The sequence below is a fragment of the Carettochelys insculpta genome, chromosome 17 (assembly GCF_033958435.1).
Source record: "Carettochelys insculpta isolate YL-2023 chromosome 17, ASM3395843v1, whole genome shotgun sequence".
NCBI classification, from domain to species: domain Eukaryota; kingdom Metazoa; phylum Chordata; order Testudines; family Carettochelyidae; genus Carettochelys; species Carettochelys insculpta.
In genome coordinates this window covers 18282464-18298841 of record NC_134153.1, presented here as the reverse complement: position 1 = coordinate 18298841, position 16378 = coordinate 18282464, and the positions used below count along the sequence as shown (strand labels likewise).

Genomic DNA, 16378 nt, shown 5'->3' with positions numbered 1-16378 from the left:
CGCTCTGCTGGGTGCCGGCTGTTCACTTTCCCCGAGGATGGCTCTGAGCGAGGTGGCCAGGCTGCGGGCCGAGATAGAGAGGCGGGAGCAGGAGCTGCGCAGCCTGCAGGGGCAGCTGGCCGATGTCCTGGCGAGGGAGGCCGCTGAGGAGCCGGGCGTGGAGCTGCCCCCTTTGCAGGCTAGGACCTCCCTCAGCCGGGCGGAGATCCTGCGCTACAGTCGGCAGCTGGTGCTTCCCGAGCTGGGGGTGCGAGGGCAGCTGCGCCTGTCCCACTGCGCCGTGTTGGTGGTGGGCTGCGGTGGTTTGGGTTGCCCCTTGGCTCAGTATTTGGCCGCCGCCGGCGTCGGTCGCTTGGGGCTGCTGGACCACGACGTGGTGGAGATGAGTAACCTGCACCGACAGGTCCTGCATGGGGAGGCCAGGGAAGGGTTGCCCAAGGCCCTGTCTGCAGTTGCCACACTGCAGCAGCTGAACTCCACGGTGCAGTATGTGCCCTACCACCTGGCCCTGAGTCCCAGCACTGCCATGGAGCTGGTTCGGCAGTATGATGTGGTGGCTGACTGCTCAGACAACGTCCCCACCAGGTACCTGGTCAATGATGCCTGCGTTCTCGCTGGGAAGCCGCTCATATCAGCCAGCGCTCTGCGGCTGGAGGGGCAGCTGGTTGTGTACAACTACCAAGGGGGACCCTGCTATCGCTGTCTTTTCCCAAAGCCTCCTCCACCAGAGACGGTGACCAGCTGTGCAGATGGGGGAGTCTTGGGTGTTGTGCCAGGCATCATGGGGTGCATCCAGGCCTTGGAGGTGCTGAAGATTGCTTCAGGGATGGGTTCTACCTTCAACCAGTTCATGCTGATGTTCGATGCCCTTGAAGGCAGATTTCGCAACATCAGGTTAAGACCCAAGAAACCAGACTGTGCCATTTGTGGTGACAATCCAGCTGTGACCTGCCTGGAGGATTATGAAGCATTCTGCGGTTCATCTGCAACAGACAAGTGTAGAGCCTTATGCCTACTGCCAAGTGAAGAAAGGATATCTGTAGAGGAGTACAAAAAACTATTGGATGAGCAAGTCCCTCATATACTGCTAGATGTTCGTCCACAGGTAGAAGTGGACATCTGTTACCTTGCACACTGTGTCCATATTCCTTTAAGTAAACTAGAGGAAAAAAATGAAGAATGTCTGAAAATTTTAGGAAAGAGAATATGTGAAGAAAAGCAAAGAATTAATGGCAAATCAGTTTTCCCAGTATATGTTGTTTGCAAACTAGGAAATGACTCTCAGAAAGCTGTGCGAGTTTTACAGGAGTTGTCTGGCAGAGAACTTGGCTCTATATTGGCTAAGGATATTCGAGGGGGGCTTATGGCTTGGGCTAGCAAAATCGATCCATCATTTCCCCAGTACTAACATTCTAAATATCAGAATAGAAATTACCGTAAATTTTTACTGCTAGATTTTCTCATGTCATACCTGGTCTGTTGAGTAACTACTGTGGTACATGTATAAAACTGGGAGGAGATACCACGAAGTTATGTATTAAGTGCTTTCCAACTTCTAAAATTCTGTATATGTCTGTACTTCATTTGAAAGATTCTAAATATTTGTATAAAAGAAAATATGCATGTGTGTGTTGTTTCTGAATTGTGGATTTTTGGTCTAGTGAATTGATCACGGATGTGGGGACTACAAACTACTGAGTAGCAATTCTAGTTCTAACATTGACTCACCTCTTGCACTTTCTTTACCAGCTGAGTGTCTTGCATGGTGACAACTTTCAGAGGGTTAGCTATGTTAGTCTGTTAATGCAAAAAAATTAGGAGTCCTGTGTTGATTTTCATGGAGTTTTTCACCTTCAGTTCATTTGATATGGTGTCAGTCTGTTTATATGTGGAAATGGAGATGATATTTTGCTGTATGTTGAGTTTTTTCATGAAGTTGGTTGATTTCACTTAGTATGGTGGCAAGTTTCAGCGGTGCAGCTGAGTTACTCCTTGTTGTTATCAATTCACCTCTTGATGGTCAAGCACCATTACAGTTCCTGGAAGGGGGTTATGAGTGCTTCAGTGAACGCCGTTAGAATTCAAAATATTGATAAATTGGAGAATTGGTTTGAAACAAGATGAAATTCAATAAGGCACTACACTTAAGAAGAAAAAAATCAGAGGTATTTAAATGAAAGGGGAAAAAACTGGCTAAGCAGCAGTATAGTAGAAAAGGATCTGGGGTCATAGTGGATCACAAATTGAATGAGCCAATAGTGTGATGCTTTTACCAAAAATGCAGATATTATTCCATGGGTATGCCATATGTAAAACCTGGGAGATAACTTTTCTGCTGTGTTCTTTAGTGATGAAACCTCAGCTTGAATACAGCGTTAAGTTTTGGCTACTGAGCTTTTAAGAACAATGGATACATTGGAGAGAATCCAGGTGAGAATGACAACAGGATGTTTAGAAACCATTACATATGAAAAAAGGTTGAAAGGAAAGGGCATGGTCAGCCTTGAGAAGAGAAGGCTGAGGGGGATCATAAATGTTCAGGCATGTAAAAGATTGTTGTAAAGGAGACTGTGATCAATTGATCTCAATATCCACTTAGAATAGGATAAGCAGTAATAGACTTAGTTTGCAACAAAGGGAATTTATTTTGGTTATTCAAAAAAACTTGCTGTAAGGGTGTTTACGCACCAGAACAGGTTATCTAGGGAGGCTGGAATCCCTATTGTTTTTCAGAACCAGGTTAGCCAAAACACTGTTGGGTGATCGTCTTCATTATATTTAATCCTGTTGCAACTTAAGGGGGATATACTAGATGACATCTTTATATCTCTTCTAGTGCCACATTTTTGTGATTCTGTGGAAAGTTACACTGCAGCAGGCCACTTTAGACTAATCACTTAATTTTTTTTCTATTTTTCACATCTGTAATGCTTCACAGCTGCTGCTCTTTCTAGAGCTGCCTGAAAATGAGAAGTGATGTGAGTGTTGAGTATTATGAAAGACAGAATATCACTGCTTCAAGATAGGGACAGTACAGCTACCACAATCACAGTAACAAAACCACAAAGGATCATTTCCTTGTTCAGAGACTGTTCCTGGAAATCAGCCAAGTATAAAACTAATCTCCAGATCACGTGACGTTTCTGTACTACCAATTATATTTGAACTTTTGTAGACTGCACTGGAAGCAGCCTTAAAAAAACAAACGTTTTTGTAATTGAATGATAAATTATATTCTTAAACATAGTACACATAATTGACCAGAATCAGTAACATATACACATGCATATCTGACTTGGGTGGCAATTGTGGTAAATGTGTGCAAAAGTATAACTGGTCTATACACTAATCTAAAAATACTAAGCACTGTAGAAGTGCTGCATATTTGGGGTTTTGTTTAATTTGTACAGCATTCTTTATTCAGATTTCATTCACAAATTCAATGATGTATGTTGTTGCCTTGATATGAATATGCTACTGGGGGTATAGCCTGAAACTCTCATTGGCAGCACTTGTTTTGTTTCTCTCGCCAGGGAAGAAGGAGTAGTGTTATGAAGGGTAAGCATTTAAAAGAGAAGCTAAGACAAGACATAAAACATCATTTCCTAGTCCTAGGACTTCATATTTTTATTAGCACTGAGAATCTCCAAAACAAGTTGTATGTTCCCCAGAGTGCTGAAGAACCCAAAATTGACATGGACAGGTATTTGTGTGTCTGAACAGATATTTCTGTCTGGCAGGGAGAGAGAAAGAAACCATCTCTAATAGTGAGACAATATGAATCTTCTTCACTTGCTCATAACAAAGATATTTTAAAGATTCTAATTAAGGTGTGGATTTTCTTTACATTCTATGGAGGAAAAAACCTCTCATGACTGATCTTTGTACTGCACCCAAGAAAGGAAAACTAGTAATTTCAAAACTATCGTTGAAAAGTCATAATTTAATAGCACAAATTGTGGTATATCCATACCTTACTTGATTTATTATAAGATACCATAGGTCCTAACGCTACAGATCTGTATATTCTGCTGTGAAGTTTTAATGAATGAATAATTACAGGACAAATTATTTTCAATTTAACTGTGAAAACATCAAATGCTGAGATTTTCAACAGAGATTAGTGAGTTTTGATTTCTCAGCCTGAAATGTATTAATGGGGTTTAATTTTTCAGAGGCTGGCTAGATTCATAACAAGAAAGTAAAATTACAAACACAGATGTACAAGATGTGATGGATAGAGTTTCCGCGGTATCCAATGTCACTCCGCATTTCAAGCAATTGATTCTGAGTCTGGGTGCCTACTTGATGTGGGCAATTTCTTTTCAGTAATCCAATGGCAGCGAAAATCCATTACTCCCCTTATTCTCACTGCTATTCTTTGGTGGAAAATTCCTTTCTGATCCTAAATCTGGCAGTATAGTCATTCCAATACCTGGCAGTAGGAATCACATTGTAACACGTTTTATTATGTTTTTACCCCAGTGTGCCATTGCTAGCAGAAATTATACATAAACTGAACAATAACAAGGAAAAATCAACCAAATAAAGTCATTTGATACACAAGAAGATTTTTAACCAGAATCTTTGCATCAAATTAGCAAATAAGCCAATATTTAAACATTCATCCTTTTCTATAATGAAAAATATTTTCTTTGTATGCCAGGGCCTGGAAGGCTCCATGTGAAAAGGCAAGTCTTCAGATGAGTAAGAGAAAATACTGGAATTATCTAAAAACTTAATACATCAAATCAGCCATGTGGGAAATATAAGATACATCATGAAAAGTGTGAATCTTTGCTCCCAGAGACTCGTTCAAAGGGCTCTGAATTCCTCTTGATTTTGTGCAGTGCAACTGTAGCATCTTCGATCAAAAGAATTTTTTATTCCACATCTAGGGAAATGTTGATGTGGAATGTTTAAAAAAAAAACAAACACACAGCTACCTGTATGTAGATTAGAAAGTGATCTCTGATTATAGGACAGTTTCAATCCTTCAGGGCAGTGTTCCATACTCCATTGAGATTTTTTCCCCTTTTTAACAGGTGGATGAGGTTAGAGAAACCGGGGCATACTCCATATCTTCTGAAAAGCCAGTCTATCATATCAGCCCACTGCCCTCCACTTTTTCATGGGATCATCTGAATTGAGTATTGTACACTTGGATGAGTGTGATCTGATATTTCATCCTTAATGTGAGGTGTGGCTCTTCAGCATCTGTCAGACAACAGTGATTAAAGAAGCAGCTGCTAAGGCTGAAAACTTACTAAGTGTTATAGACATCTCTTAGGTGCTTCAAGATACACTTTACAATTTCTTTCATTTAATTGTCTTTTGGGAGCAAGAGTTTGGAAAGTTCCCAATTTTCATTAACTGAGCCCTTGATTTTTCTCCATGACATACAGCATCTGAAATACATTTATTTTTAGTTATATATTGAAGTGTTCATGTGGTCTTTGCTTTCCATTAAGTTTCTTCTATTATATAGTTTCCATTCAGGCTGCTTTCTCCTCAGGGACTCTCCCACAATGTTCTTTTCTGCAGCTGATCAGAGGTAGATAAATATGTGAAGCAGCACACACAGTTGTATGCTGAACATGAATTTTTGGTACTGGATCATACAAGTTGCTGTTCATACAAGGGCTGATGGCTTACTCATAAGAGCTATGCATTATTTAGATGGCTTGGAAAAATCTATTGTGTAGCATGCCTAATGTGCAGATGTGGTCACCTCATTCCAAAAAAGATGTCTTGGCATTGGAAACAGTTCAGAAAAGGACAAATACTTATTAGAGGTATGGAATGTTAGCCTTATGAGGAGAGAGAGACGGTGACTTTTCAGCTTGGAAAAAGAGATGACTAAGGGTCAGGGATATGATAAAGGTGTTTAAAATTGTGACTGGTGTTGGGAAAAGTGAATAAAGAAGAGTTCCCATAACACAGGAACTAGAGATCACCAAATGAAATCAATAGGTAGCAGATTTAAAGCAGACTAAAGGAAGTATTCTCACAATGCACAGTCAGCTTGTGGAACTCTTTGCCAGAGGATGTTTTGGAGTCCAAAACTAACAGGGTTCAAAAAAGAACTAGATGGAAGGTAGGTCCATCAATGGCTATCAGCCAGGATGGACAGGGACGGTGTCCCTAGCATGTGTGTGTCAGAAGTTGGGAATGGGTGACATTTTCATTCCCTCTGGGGCACCTGGCATTGGCCACTCTTGGAAGGCAGGATACTGGGCTAGGTGGATTTTTGGTCTGACCCAATATGGCCATTCTTATGACAGAAATTGATTTCCCTGTGAGTGTGAAAATATGCATTTACACATCTTTGATCATGGTGGAGTCCCCCAACTGTGTGCTTTGAAAGAGTTCCCGTTTTTACAATCTTTGGGCCTTGTTCTAATCTTTTCTCACTGCTCATATGTCCTGGAATTCATGATGGAATACAATATATTCTTCATAGTAGCCCGTAGAAGGGTTTATTCTCGTATTTTGCTTAATAGATTAGTGGTTGGGATATACACAAGTCTTTATGGAGCTTCCTATAAATAAAATCTTCAGGTAGGGCTGAACTCTCCCTGTGTTATTCCCCAAAGTTGAAGGCCCTAGCAATATCACTAAGGTAAGGTGACCATCTGTCCTATTTTTCCCGGGACAGTTCCTTACTTATTTAACCTGTCTCACAGATGTCCCAACTTTTTAAGAAAGTGGGCTAATTGTCCCATATTTTCTGGGGATTCTGTTCCCTGGCACCCAGTGTCTCAAGGTGGAAGCCCTCTCTGCCAGGGAGCTCCTCCTGTGGGCGGCTGTCCCATTTCCTGGTACCTGATGGAGGCAGCCTCCGCTGCTGGTGAGCTCTGCCATGGGGCAGCTTTTTCATTCCCTGGCGCCACCTTGCTGGGAGCTTTTGGAGCCCGCATCCTCCACTTCCCTTCATCAGGGGTCTGCAGAGCCCTCATTCCTGGTGCCTCACTGTGGGGAAGCTGCCGCCATTGCTGAGGAGCTCTGATATGGAACTGCATTCCCCCATCCCTCAAGGCCAGCGTCCAGTATTCACCGCACGGCAATGTGGTCACCCTACATTAAGGTAAAACTTTTGCTGAAGCTTATCTTCTGCTTTGACTTCCCCCATTCATTTTAAGTTGAGGAGAAATGCAATTGTTTGTGTCCTTCCAGAACTATTAAGGAATGGTAGCAATTCATTTTGGAGACTAAGGGATAACACTGATAACTCCTGGTGGTTCCAGGCTGCTGGCTTGTAATTGATTAACATTTTATAGGTATATCACCATAGATGTACATGACATGTAGAGAATAAAGGTGCACTCCCCACCCCAAGAACTGTAAAACTGCGGTAGGACGTAACACAATATGGAGAGTAGGCAGTGGGGAAAGGACAGAGGTTGCATGTTTGCTCATTGATTCCGTTTCTTTTTCAAAATAGCTCATCGGAAGTTGGCACATGGAGTGAATAAGAGACAGCTGCTTGTGTGATGGTTGATTGTGGTTTTTATTGTATTTCAAACAGCTGATTTAATGATTTCTTATTTCTAATTATGTAGTTAACCATATTTTAAAAATAAAACATTAATGTATTTTTATATTAATAAGCTGAAAAGTGCACTACACATTGAATAAAACTTGCTAAGTAAGACCTAATTGATATCTATTTGTCATGACTTCATAATATTATTATTTCTATTCAATTGCAGTTTTCTATTAATGGGAATGGCAGTTCTGATTGTGTGGGCAATTGGCAGGTAGTTGAGGGTGAAACAAAACCTCAGTGCTACAAATGCAGATTATATCCCACTAACAGTCATCCTTTCCTCCCTAATAGCCTGTTCATTAATTTTTGCTGCCTCTTAATTAAATTCTTCCTGCTGATTAGAATATGTAAAGAAATAAAACAAAAATTAACCCTACAGTCAGTCTTTGCAAAGAAGGCCAGGACACTATAAGTATGATCTGTGCTCTTAAGGCAGGACTGAGGTAGGGACAGTTATGAGTTTTCACTGCTGCAGTCCATACCGTACTTCATCTGTAGCTAAAAAAAAAAAAAAAAAGAGGATTTTAGTTTTAATGGCTGTCAAGCTTGTGTCTTTCATGAGTATTGAATTCATGTTTTTAAAATAGCGTAAAGAAAGTTATTTTCCAACTTCTTTGGAGCTTGATCTTGCGCTGCACAGATGCAGGGTATGTGTAAGATATGGTTAGGTTAGGGCGCCTGCCAGAGGAAGGAGTAGATAAACACCTCATTAAGCATGTTGAAATTGACCCATTAAGCATGTTGAAGTGGGACCCTATTCAGTATGCATGCTCAGAGGCCGGTGATGGCGGTGCTGCCCACCTTCCGGCTTTTTGCCCAGTATTAGAGAGCTCAACTGGAATGGGGGGGAACAGGTTTAATGCCCTACTTTGCATGACAGAGAGAGAGGATTGGAAATAGGGATCTCCTGCCTCTCAGGATCATTCTCTATGCCCTGGGCTATGAGCTACTGTTATCTGGGGTCTGTCATTTTCTCCTTCTGAAGCTGTTCAATTTTGGATAAATACTGAAAGAGACTCCAGCTTGGTGCTTACAGTACCTGCAATGGAGATGGAGACATAGGCTCCAGTTCTTTTGATCCTATGAATATTAACTGGCCTGTAGTAATTTCCCTAATAATTTTGAATTATTGGTATTTGACAGTTACATACAAAAAAATGACCGACACGAACATGTTGGTTGCTTCCAGAAACAGTCTGAAGTCTAAGTAATGGTGGAATTGTTATTGGTTATAACGTGCCGAAAGATTGTAATGCACTTCAGACACACACATACAATCCTTGCTCTGATGAACATACAATTCAAATTTTGCATCAGGCACACCGGGAGCTTTTTTTGAATGCAATGTATTGACTATTAGAATGCTGATATTTTCCGATTGCCTACCATGACCCAGTTTAACAAACCACTTAAATATGTATGTAACTCCAAGTACCTGAGTAGTCCTACTTGAATTCAATGAGACAACTCATATGCTTAAAATTACACTCGTACCTAACTGGTTTTCCAAATTAAGGACTAAGCAAATACTGTAACTAACAAAAAAATAGAACAAAATATACTGCAAAGGTCAATTTTTCAGTGGCAGTTACTTAAGGTGCTCTTGCAAATTCTCCATACAGAAACATGATTTTTGTGAATTATTCAGGTGATTGCTTGTAGCGAAGGGTAATTATCACAGCATCCACTATAAGGTTTGGTGCTGTATCTTCTCAACTGTTATTTCTAAATAGTCATCACATGAAGGTCCACAGAATCGCACATGGGCCAAGGAGCAAAACTGTTTTCTTGCAAAGACAAAACAAGTTGTTTGGATATTCTAAAGCCATGGCAATTCAAATGAATCTTTTGGTTGTCCTCTGGTAAGGAGCTAATGCTATTGTGCCCTGATATTGTAGGTTTAATCAGTTAGGAATTTCCTTAGGTTTGGAGGTTTATATAATAAAATTACTACAATGGGATAAATTCTGCCCTGGTTTGTACCCATACAATATACTTTAATTGAATTTAGTGATGTTATGTTGCATACAAGTCAGGTGAGAATTTGACCTATATCTTTCAAAATGCGAATACTAGACTCCCAGAATCTCTCCAAGAGCTTTATTCTACTCATCAATGTACTATCTGATCAGAGTTTTTAATTTTTTTTTCATTCTCTTTCTCTTTCTCTTTAGTATATAATCGTAGACTGCTGCCTTTAAAAGTGTATCAGCAAAAAATGGATGTTTTTGCTAGGTGGCACTGTAGGTTAATAAACCATCTCTCATAGAGATTGCAGTTGATCAGAGCTCAGCAATGGATGAGATTAATTTGGTTCCTTGTATAAAATAGTTCTGGTTACATTATTTTTAAAAATGTACTGACAGAACTTAAAATGCAATGCTGCAATTTGGCTTATACGCAACATTCCACAAAAATATAAGGAAAACCACCATTTTTAAAAAGAACTATATTTGTTTTAGATACCTAACCTGAGACTTTGTGTGTGAAACTTAATCTCTCAGGAAATTTTGTAGTCAAATTAGAAAACCCAATAAAGGAGAGTTTTTTGGAATTACTGGCAAAAAGTTACCTTTAGAAACTTTGAGCATTAATTTCTTTAGAGCAACACAACAGGTAGATTCTTAACACATGAGAGGATTGTTTTCAGCTTTAACTGTGGTAGATTAGCACAACTTTATGTATTAAAAATAATCCAGAATTAGTATTGTATTTTTAAAAACATTGTTTCTTAATTACAGTTTTCCTTCTTTAGTGATAATCTGCTTCTCAGAAATATAAACCATAAGGAAATCTTTCTCTTGTGACCTACTGAGAGTTCAAGATTTTCAGCTCTAGTTAAGACCGTTTCCTATCCATTTTGAAATGCAAAAGGGTTTATTTTGTGGTCTTCTCTTTTTGTAAACCTGGAACTGAAATATTTATTGTAGCTCTCCTGCCATGTTTCTTTCTTTCATCAACAACAACAACAACACCTAACATGAATGACATTGAACAAAGCAGAAAGAAAATTAGAACCCTACAAATCATTCTCACAAAGCTAAAAATTCATGAGCGATCTAGAATAGTTTGTGATCCTCCAACATTCACATGCGACCCCAAAATAACAGACCTTTGTGTTTTGACAGGCACTCAGGAAAAAATACAGTAACAATGAAGATGCTCAGTCCAGAATTCCTGACTGCCTTTTTAACAATACCCAAGCAAAACAATTGCAACTGGTCTCCAGATGTCACTGGTTACAGAAATGAAAAAGAAGTCACCTATACATTCTACTTCCAACAATGTACTATCATGAAACTGTTTAAACGGAACATATGAAACTGCTTAAATCTTGTCTTCATTGACTGGCCTTTTTGTTCCTGAAACTGAATCATTCTATCACTAAAGATGACAAGCTCACTTATCACTGCATTTTACAATAAGTTGAGTCATTACAGACTCAGCTAGAACTTCAGTGGTGACACCCGGTTTATAAATTGTGTCTAAGACTAACTGTTTCAATAGCTTTTGAACAGAAATGAGAGATCTGAGCACATGTTGAGTAGCTGGGCTGCAACAGTGGTTTCATAAAGTTACCAGCTGGGCTCAGATAGCCTGAGCAGTTTGCTGTAGATGTTAAAGAGGGGAATGTGGCATGGCCAAATCACTTGACATATGCCTGATCCTGTTTCTCCACCTGAAAAAATGATATAGTTGTCAGTTTCACAGTCTATACAGTGTTTCTAAGGACTTTGCACAAAACTGTGTGAAATACAGTAAACCCTCCATTCAGTGGACTGTTGCGGGGAAGGAGTATCCATCACTGCTGAAAGTCTGTTAAATCCATATGGTTGTACTACATGATGATGCACTGACACTCCCAGCCCATCACTTACTCCTGTCTTGTGCCACACCCTCCTGTTTCCCCCTCCTGCCCTATTCTTCGTCTCACACCTCCATCTCCCTCTTCCACTTAGTGGGAGAGGAGGTGCACACCAGCCTGGCTCCTTCCACCTCCCATGGCTCTTAGTGCCCTCAGCATTGTGGCTCCTCCAGCAGTCGAGGTCCAAGCCACCTGCATGAAGGCAGAGCATGGCTGCCACTCCCAGCCTGCAGAGCACCACTGCAGGCAGTGGCAGCTGGGTGCCGCTATGCTGTGCGCACACGGCTGTGGGAGAAGAGCTCCTGCACACCACCACAGCCCCCTCACCAAACACAGCTGCTCAAGGCCCAGTGGTGGCTCTGGTGAGTCACCAGTATTTATTTGCGGGGGGTGGGCTGGCAGACAGTATCTGTTATTTCCGAAATTTGTTAAATCAAGGGTTTACTGTATTATGGAGCAGTAGTGGTCATTCCATAAGTAAAGTTGGAAGTAGTTTTCCAGTATAAGCCTGACTTTCAGAACCGTTCCGCCATAAGAAACAGAGTCTAAAGAATTTAATATTCCTCATGTTTGCCTGGGTGGAATTGCATCTGTGGAGAAGGGGGCAAGTAAGAGGAGCCCATGAATTCTGTAGCAGGCCTGATCTACAACAACAGACTATCTAAGTCTCTGTCTGTCTGTGTCTCTCTCAAGAAACATCAATAAACATATTTAAGACAATCTCTGCTCTTAAATAGACAACACTGTCAGTGGAAGAGTTATTCCTCCATTACTACTGCCTCTTGAAAGTGGATTTACTGCAGAAGTGGAGAGAAACCTTAGGTTGCTGTAGCTATAGTGGAGAAGCTACAGTGCTGTGGCTATGCTGTTGTAACATTTGTAGTGTAAACACAGGGTAAAGATTCCATTTCATACATATGTCCTTTGTAAGAAAGAATGTCATACTATCTAATATCGAATGCAGTGCTATACTTAGTTCTGAATTAAAAGTGTTTGAGTGTTCTCTGAGATGTCAATAAATCTGCAGAAGATTCTGTTAACATTCATTTTTATAAGAGATGCCTATTTTTTATAAAAGGTGTAGTTACTATAAAGCTATGACTAGTTAATTCAATTTAGCTGACTTTACAGCTAACATATATGCATTTGTAACTAGCATGGGTCTTAATAATAGTCTTATGGTGCTCAGTTCTGGAAGACCATTGAAGTCAGTAAGGTTTCTGGGAATGCTTTTGGCTTGCAGGCACTGCCCATTATAGTCAGTGAAAGATATCATGTAGGTGAAGGTGCACTGGATCATACCTATCACGAGGTTAGCAGTTACATGATGCTGCAATAAACACACATTCAGGTCTGGTATTTCTTCCCATTGTAGATTGTAAGGGTAATGTTTGCTTATGCTAATTGAAGTGATTTGAAAAGTAAGAAGGCAGCAAGTCTTTTAGACCTAAAGTTTAGGCTGCATTATTAACTGAAGATAAGCTGTTAGCATGGGTGAATAAGAGTTATTAATAAAAGTGACTCAGGCCATAAGCTGGGGTCATGTAGTAAACTTTTTTATATACATTATTAGCTAGTGTTGTTAGGGAATTTTTGGATGTTTTAGAATATAGTTAACTGTGGGATTTGCATTGATGCAAATGATAATTAGAACAATGCTCGATATTAAAAACCAATAAGGAAGTAGAAAATATTTAGGTTTTGGGGTATGGAAGAGTAAATGTGGTAACAGAAGCATAAATATGATAAAAAGGGGGAATGTAATGTTAATTGCCTTATAATTTTCTATAGACACGTGTGGCTCCCAGATTATGAGGCATTCATCATGACAGCTGAAAGGAAGAGCACTACATCCATTTTTATATCCTGGATCTGATCACCTGGTGTTCCTGTGTTTATTTCACTTTTGGAATGTGAGTATAAATGTAGCTTTAAATTGTTAAGCATGTAATTCTTTTAGGCATGCTTGCTTTAGTTTTACTATATAATGCAATTCTGAATTTCATTGCTCACTGTGTCACTCAAGCTTCTTTGACCAAATTAAAAAAAAATCTGTATCTGAATCAAGAACAGAACATTGGTCTTATATTATTTTTAAATTTTGCATTAAAACATATTAATGGGAATCATGAAATGAAAGATTACACCTTTAGAAATGGAAAGTATCTGTCATTTGCTCCTCTGTGATCACTTAATGCTAATGAAATGTGACAGCAGTTTGCTGGGGCAGAAGACAAATGGTTTAATCTAAGCAGGTTACATTTATGTAAGATCATCAGAGAAATGCTCCCTCTGAATGAGAAGTGACTAACAGGGATAATGCAATGCCATCATCCTTTCATTCACAAATCTTAGTCAGTAAATTGCAGGGTAGAAAATTTACCTCCCCTGGGTGTGTTATATTGTTATAAGCAGTTCAGTTCTAGGATAACAGAAAGGCAAGGTGGGTTAGGTCATTTCATTATTAGGATAACAATATACATTTAGAGTTAGGAAACAAAAAGTAAAAAAGAAGCAGAAGAAGAATAAGAAGAAGGGATTTCCATAGTTTACTGCTACAAGTAAGGCAGAGTTGCACAAAAGAAGGATTATTTTGTGGTTAAGGTATAGACTGAGTCAGAAGAGATCAGTGTGTGCGTGTGTCTCTGTCTTGTGCTATGACACAGACATCCTGTGTGACCTGGGGCAAGTCACTTACTCTTATCTGCCTATAATGTTAAAAATAAATGTTACATAAATATATAATACAAATATTTAAATAAATAAATGTTATAAAGATAAATTAATCAGTGCCTGTGTTTATAAATGCTGTTTCTGGAACAAGTAATATGACAGACACACTGCACGCTAGGGTCAGGTTATTGCAGTGACTCTACTGGAGATAGAGGTAAGTAACTGGTGATTTCCAGTACAGCTATATTATATCCTTTTATTATACAGTTAGTGACTCTAGTTGCACAGTTCTGTGTTCTTCTTGGCTGTACGGTAACATGCCAGTTCTGAGATCAGGAAAAAGAATGTATTCTATTTGCATTGTTTCCAAGAACCTTTGTCATCTGGTGGTGTTTTTCATATGATCTGGTTCAACTGATTGTTAGAACCCATGGAAATCTACCCATGTCATGCTGCTGCTCTGACCTCTTGGTTCTCTATTTTTATTGGACAGCATTTGCAATTCTAATATTTCATTCTCATGCCAAAGATTGCAGCGAAGAACAGAAGAATAGCTTTGTGTCAAAATCTATATCTGTCCCATAAATCTAACAAGAAAAGGGAAATGGTGTACATTTAGCCTATTCCCCTTTTCAGTGTTTGAGACGATAAGCATTTGCATTTCTTGAGGTGTTGGCTATTTCAGTATAAGATTTCAAGCCAGCACTGAGGCTATTTTTGTCTTAACAAGCTTGCTTAAAATTAGAGTACCTAATTAAGAATAGAATCAGCCCCTAGCTAAATCTATAGAGTCACAAAAACAAGAGGTTGAAAGGACTCATCAGATCATCCAAACCTTGTCTTCAGGTCCAAAATTGCTTCCTACTGAGAACCGTCCAATCCTCAGTCCAGCCCAGTTTTTAATATCTCACTCGCATCTCTGAATACCAGCCTATTCCAGAATTTTTTTTCTTCTGCTCCTCTTTTTCCTTCCTTAGTCCTCATCTGCAGTAGGGTCATTGTGCAAACATCCACCATCTTCCTCTGTTTGAAGCAGTACTAAGATCTGTCTGCTTACCATCTTTTTTCGATGCCATTCACCCATTGCTGCCTAAAGCCTTCTTCAGGGTCCATTTCCTCCTGCCATGGTACTTTTACTTTTCTCTTCATCCATCCTCTGTACACGTTCAAACTAGCGAAGTCATGCTTTTGTTAGCCACATCATGAATTGTGAATGCCACCCCCATGCTTTCATGTCCCAATCTGATAGGTTAATCCAAGTCATGGAAAATCTGCCCCTTCTGTTTCACAAAATACAAGCTCTGTAAGCACCGGAGAGGAAAGCAACGCTTTAAATTACCCACCTTCTCTCGGGGGAAGTAATTTAATGGAATTCCTATATCATGGGATGTGTAAAAGAAGAGCTCTTATACTTTTAAGGTGGGATTTTATAAGCTTTCTTCATATGTATAACTCTATTCTCTGTGGAATCAAGCAGATAGGGACAGAGTTCATTTGAAGCAGTTAGGCTAGCACTGAGAGTTTTTGAAAAACCCACCTCTGACTCACAAGGTAAATTCCATGGGCAGCATATGAATTCAAGACACCGCGATGGCAAGAGCATTGTAATTGCTCAGATTAGACTGTGCATTTTGAGAGCTTTTGCTGAATTATCTCTGCAGTTCCCATATACTGAAATAAGTTTATGGTCAGAACAATGTAGTAGTATAAACATCCCGTGGTAATGTGCCTTTTGGCTGTTACAGATATGCTCAGCCTTAGACCCAAGAGAACAGCTGCTGTAACAATATGTGCAGATTGTGCATCATTTCACTTGCTTTTTCTAGGTGCACGTGTTCAATTAAGACACTAGATCTACCCCTTTTGATTCTTTATCTGTGTCAGCAAACAGAGAGAGCACATATGTTTTCCTAAAGCACAGAAGGAAATTATTTTTTTAAAAAGAAAATTCATTCCATCTGCAGTGCTTGTTGTCAGTAGTGCAGATTGTCCTAGGAATATTCTCTGCAGTAGCTCTTCCATTCTCATCTGTAACCTTTGGTATTTACCCTAATGTTCTGATCTCTAAACTTGTTAGCCCCGAAAAATCAGAATTTACAGCCATGACAGTCTGAGCACAATCCAGAAGCATCCTGCCCTGCTGCAGGGCCATGGCTACATAAACTGGAAGAGGAGGATGATCAAGGAAAGGATGTGTATGCACTAGGAGTGGAGTGGACCAGTGATCACAGTGTTGACTGTAGGTTGCGGGCCTGTTCAAGCAGTGACGCTAGGGTAGGGTCTAGAGGCGT

The 16378-nt window shown here is 39.8% G+C and overlaps 1 protein-coding gene across 2 annotated transcripts; it reads left to right on the top strand.

The window, feature by feature from the left end:
* Positions 1-5: 5 nt before the first annotated feature.
* Positions 6-7657, top strand: MOCS3 (molybdenum cofactor synthesis 3). 2 transcript variants are annotated; one of them, XR_012647833.1, is made up of 2 exons: positions 6-7087; positions 7445-7657. XR_012647833.1 is itself a non-coding variant. In XM_075011317.1 (1 exon), exon 1 carries the CDS (start codon positions 38-40, stop codon positions 1406-1408), a length of 1371 nt encoding a protein of 456 aa, XP_074867418.1. In that variant the 5' UTR covers positions 6-37; the 3' UTR covers positions 1409-7328. The 2 variants fall into 2 exon arrangements, 1 of the variants encoding a protein (XP_074867418.1); XM_075011317.1 differs by lacking the exon at positions 7445-7657 and having other exon boundaries at positions 6-7328.
* The last annotated feature ends 8721 nt before the right edge of the window (positions 7658-16378 follow it).

Bases quoted from the DNA above. Each gene is read 5' to 3' on its own strand.
- MOCS3 (XM_075011317.1), top strand. From the start codon at position 38: ATGGCTCTGAGCGAGGTGGCCAGGCTGCGGGCCGAGATAGAGAGGCGG.